The sequence below is a fragment of the Abramis brama genome (genome assembly GCF_963993115.1).
Source record: "Abramis brama genome assembly, chromosome: 1".
NCBI lineage: Eukaryota > Metazoa > Chordata > Actinopteri > Cypriniformes > Leuciscidae > Abramis > Abramis brama.
In genome coordinates this window covers 17,800,590-17,806,203 of record NC_139963.1, presented here as the reverse complement: position 1 = coordinate 17,806,203, position 5,614 = coordinate 17,800,590, and the positions used below count along the sequence as shown (strand labels likewise).

The 5,614-nt window shown below is 42.3% G+C and overlaps 1 protein-coding gene across 1 annotated transcript; it reads right to left on the bottom strand.

Annotated features, from left to right (window-relative positions):
- Positions 1-4,210: 4,210 nt before the first annotated feature.
- LOC311081019 (G-protein coupled receptor 183-like) lies at positions 4,211-5,161 on the bottom strand (the record flags this gene model as incomplete). The annotated part of the gene is made up of 1 exon (XM_084111358.1): positions 4,211-5,161. One exon carries the CDS (start codon positions 5,159-5,161, stop codon positions 4,211-4,213), a length of 951 nt encoding a protein of 316 aa, XP_083967484.1.
- Positions 5,162-5,614: the final 453 nt, after the last annotated feature.

Below are 5,614 nucleotides of genomic sequence, written 5' to 3'. Positions count from 1 at the left end.
CCAATGGGGTAAGAAAAATTATGTCCAAATTGGGGGGGCGAGGATTGGGGGGGGCGCTCGAAGGGGGTCTCGCCCAGGGTGTAATTCAATGTAGAACCGCCACTGTTCGCGCGTAACGCGCTTAATGCGCCAGACGCTCAATTTGCGGCATTCGCGCGAACTTGACGCGCGAATGATGCGTATTCACGTCTACTGCGCCGCGCTCTACGCTTCATTCGCGCCGCAGGAATTTTTTTACACGCGTAACGCGTCTTTGCATTGACTTAACATTGAAATCACTTGCGCCTGACGCGCTATTCGCGTCCGGTGTGAACGCACCATTACTGGCCTATGTCCGTTACACTCACTCCCCTAAACCTCACTCCCATCCAGGTCACGGCACCAAATATAGCCCGTCCTACTCAACCTGCTCTGAGCGGGTTCTCCGGCGTGGGAGGAGGGCACTCTAACAAGGATGCTGAAGACCACAGTCTCTAGTGTCAGACGCTAGCACGCCTCTTGAGGCCAGGGGAGTGAGGTTTACATGAACAGCTCTTACTGGCCTACGTCCATTACATTAGTATGTCTTTCTTGTACACATTGTAGAACATAACGTGGTACTTAGAAACCTCTTCCAGCAGCTGTTGGGGATGAGTAGAAAGCAGTCTGGATGGTTTAAAAGTTTTAGATGTCTTGATCAGTGTGCACATGACAATGGTCCCATATTTGATTTCAATTAAGTTATTCAACTGTGTCTTCAGAGGTAGTTATAGGCCTATTTATTAAGAGCCTTCGAGTCATCTCCCACCACAGGTGTAATCCACGTTTTGAGAGTTGGGTCACTATCCCACTTGTAACTGTAGATACAACTAACTGTATATTTATGCCACTTTGGCAACCAATCAGAATCCACCCTGCTTTAAAGCAGGGGTTCCCAAACTTTTTAGCTCGCGACCCCCATAATAAATGCGCTGCTGCCCCGCGACCCCGCACCTCCCCCACCCCAGGTTCCGAAATTAACTTTTTGGCTCACCTGCCGCGGGGACTGGTAGATGAAAAAATCCACCAGGCAAGCATATATTTTACCGGCCAAAAATAATAAACAGCCTTTTTTTTTGTCACATATACATTAATTTCAGTACTTTTAATTGAGATAATAAACGCCCATGTTGAATACAAACATAAAAAATATCCAGAGCAAAATTTGAAATGTATAATAAAAAAACTATATATGCTTATTGATCAAAATGTGAGAAATATATGAAATATTACTATCATTGGGGTGAAATACAATTTTTTTTTTTTGTCAGTTTTGTTACCTGACTCATTGGAAGGGAAGGCAGAACGTAGGTCTACTCGGTTAGTAACCTCGGTTCCCTGAGAGATAAGGGAACGAGTATTGCGTTGCAAACGCTATGAGAAAACTCCTTTTCTCGAGAAAAGAACGGCCATGGTGTGGCGGAGTATGCACGATCCGCGAATGCTGAAGACGTTCTGCACGGCTTAGATGGGTGCGCAGCCTTTGCTCTCCAACTGCCAGCAGGACACAAATGGGCGGCGACCGCTTCTTCAAGTGGCGGGAGCTTTTTCCTCAGCGCCGTCAACAGATAGAGCGTTAACTGTACGTACACACCGCCGCCGACTTGAGCTGCAAAGAAGCTCTGGCCGTCCTGTCAAGGACGCTTGTCAAAAAGTACGGGAAGCTTGACGCTTGGCCGCTCTGAATAGTGAGTGCGCGCGCGCGGCCGGAGCTCTCTCTCTCTCTCTCTCTCTCTGCTCGTAGAGGCAGAAGAGCGCGTGCGCGCTGAAAACGGATAGCCTTTTGAGATTTACTCGCCAAACAGAAAATCTACCCGGTGTGATCGTACGTGCGAAAGGGTTAAATTAATTGCAACAAAAATATATAGGGCCTATATATTTTTTCCACTTTTTTTTTATTTATAGAAATCATCTCGCGACCCCTGCGCCGGGGTCCCGCGACCCCCACTTTGGGAACCACTGCTTTAAAGAACTCGAGCATTTAAAGCGGCAGACGACAAAACTGCAGCATTTGTACTTAAACAGAATATTGCGCGTTGGTGTGGACGCTAATAGTTATAATTATAGTTGTCTTTATATTCATTGTTCTTGGTGTGAACAAGCCTTAAAGCAGAGGTCTTCAATCCTGCTCCTGGAGGGCCTCTGTCCTGCAAAGTTTAGTTCCAACCCTAAGCTCATCAAGCTCTTCAGAATCACTTGAATATTCAAAGGCAGGTGTGCTGAAGCAGGTTGGAACTATACTCTGCAGGACAGTGGCCCTCCAGGAGCAGGATTGAAGACCTCTGCCTTAAAGGGTTAGTTCATCCAAAAATAAAAATTATCCCATAATTTACTTTCCCTCAAGCCATCCTAGGTCTATATACCCGACGTATGACATAGGATGTAGTAGTAGCGTAAGCTTAGGCTTTAAACGCCTCTCGCGGTTTAAACAAATAGGGCTGGCCAACAAACTCAAGCTCCTCCAACATGTCTCTTTAAAAATTCTTGTTTTAGGCTTCTAATCCATTACCAGTATTTTGTTTTGCTCTTTCTTTTGCGCTTCCACGTTCGTCAATATGTCATGCGTCAGGTCAGAGGTCACTCTTCCGCCGGAACTAGACTTGCATACGGCCGTGGATTAGAGTTTATAAAGTTATAAATATGGATATTTTTCTTACAAAAATGCATCGCTTTGCTTCAGATTGACTTTATTAACCCCATGGAGCCACCTAGGATGACTTGAGGGTGAGTAAATTATTTGATAATTTGCAATTTTGTGTGAACTAACTATAGCGGCAGCCAGTATCCGTTAAGAGTAGAGGGAGTAAAAGATGGCACGTTTCAACCGCAAATCCATGTGTTTTTTGTTTTTTTTAATATTGAAGAGAACAGCAGAACTTTGAATGATGACGGATAACGGAAATGGTCAACAAGAAAGTGAGCGTCATAGCTACTCACCCCCTTCCTCCATGCTGTCCAGACCACACGCAAACTAACAGGTTATATGAACCAATACCAAGTGGTGTAAAAAACTGGAAGTGAAAAATTTCAAAATAAAAGACATCAAATCCGTACCTGGCACCTACACTAACCCTTTAAGTCATTCTATAGTAGATCACAAACCTGGTCAATGATAACCATTAAACCTCGATTCATCCAGCAGCTTTCCTTTCCTCTGGTAGACGTGTGTAGACCAACTCTCTCTGGGAAGACCAGTTTGCTTGTAAACCAGCATAAACACCTCGATCAGTGGGGTGGAAGCGTTTTGACTGAACTCGGATCATGTCTAAAGATTAAGGGATCATGTCTAAAGATTAAGAGACAAGACATAAAATTAAGCAGGAATTAATTTTATAAAATTATATTAAAATGGCATTATTCATTATTCAAACACTTACTTGCAAAAAATGGCATTTATGATGCATCTCCATTAGGAAAATAACAACTGAAATAAATGAAAACTTAGTGGCATTTTTAAATTTAAAGAGCTGATTGTTTGTTTTTGAGCTTAGTGATCCTCTACTACATCATGCCTCCTGTAAGCAAAAGTGTAATCGCCACATAATCTGTTTTTTGGAGGGGATTCAGTCAGCAATGCCATTCTCTCTTCTTCCAGCTGGATAATGTGGGAAGAAACCTTGTCTGTTCACAACCTTTCATTCTTCCACTGTAAACTGACTTTCCACCCAGCAGATTAGGCCTGATAACGCTTCAAGTGACACACAACTGAGACACAGAAAATATAGCCATTGGATGTCTCAAGTGTCACAGTTACCTCATGGGATCACAGTAGTTTAATTTAAGGATAACAAATAAATGTTTGATAATAGATTTAATAAATAGATTTATTTCAGAGATTATTACAAACAACTTCTGGTTTTGCCTTATTTTCTTGTCTGTAACACACGGTGGCGCCACAACTCTTTAAATGAATCTTTGCATGTTTTATTTAGGTGTGTCTCAGGATTTACAACAGATACATTTATGCTTTAACATTTCAAACAAAGTACATATTACAAATAGAAAGAGTCTAGAAACATCTAGTAAAATAATGATTTGTAGTTACAAATATCCAACAAGTTTACTTATTTACAAAGATATTTTGAAAACTGAAGAACTATGGAAACAAAGCCTCTAATTTACTTTTAATGATCAATGCCAGTATTTCAGTAGTATAGTACTGAACATTGATTTCAGACCCTGGCAGAAGTTATCATTCCTTTAAGGGCTTGTCTTGTTCCTTGCAGCTTAACTTCTTTACACAAGAATCAGGCAAGAATGGTACTTTCTCTAGACGGGACAAATAAATTAAGGGCTGGATAGTGCTGCTGATGTTTAAAAAGGCATAACCCACTGGCTGCACATAGCAAGTGAAGATCTTATGTGGATAGTGGTCTTCAAAGGGGAACAGAGCAACTAGAGGGAGATAGTTGCTCACGATGATGATCAAGATAGACAGCACCATCTTAAACGCCTTTCTTTTCATAGGATGCATCTCATCTTTACCAGAGCCTCGTGAGCGTTTCAGGGCCCAGAGGATGGCCACGTTACACACCATCATCCAGGTGAAAACAAACAAGACCTCACCAGTGAAAACCTTTTCAAAGTTTGGCAGGCCACCCACAGATTTGGCTGAAGCATAAGCAAAAGTGAGCAGCAGAACCACGATGCTCAGACCGATCCTGTATTTGATGTCCTTCAACTGTCCGAATGCGATGGGGAAGAGAACGGCTATAAATCGATCCAGACAGACACACGAGAGGAAGAGCGGCCCGCTTGTGTCCTTAACTCCATAAGAGAATTTTATAGCCCTCCAACCCATGGCACTCCTCCAGTGGTAGAGATTGAGGAACACTATGATAGTCATGGATCCGAAGTAGGCGTCCATGAAAGCCAGGCAGCCCAGGAAGATGTCAGAAGTTGAAGGCTCATTTCGGGTGTTTATTAGGTGTGCTATGACCAGGATGTTAGCAGGTATTCCTATGATCACATTGAAGGACTGTATAGCTAGGTCAAAAACGACACCAGCCACCATTTCTTCACACCCATCAAACACACTGAAGGCGTGCGTCGCATTGACTGAATCGGTCGTCAGGTTAGATGGGGGCAGGTTGCTTCTGAGGATGTAGCTGAATATTGTGTCGTGACGCAGTTGAGCCCCCATGACTTCTGAGGATCTATAATTAAATTCTAGAACGAACAGTAAAAAATATTGTGTTACTTGAACTCATTAAAATGGCAAGCTCACAAATTCAGTTCTGAATATAAAATCAGACTGGCTGAATCCAAGTTCACAGTGTGATTTTCTCTCTGTTTCCTGAGTGATTTTGTGCTATGAAACAGCATTCTGTGTACTGCATAAATCCAAGCAATTCGTACTCTTACCTGGAACTCAAAATTTCAAAAGAATTTCATCAGAGGAGAAGGTTTCTTTGCAATTGCAAAGGTAAAAAAATCAGTGAAAATGTCACACTACACAAGTCAAAGACTGCTGACTTTGCTGGATGGCAAAATAAATATTTTTTGATTCCCCAATTTTGTTTAAAACACCACATTTGTGGCCAAAATTACACTTAAAAAAAAAAAAAAACAGTACCCTTTAGGTACTTCAGCATTA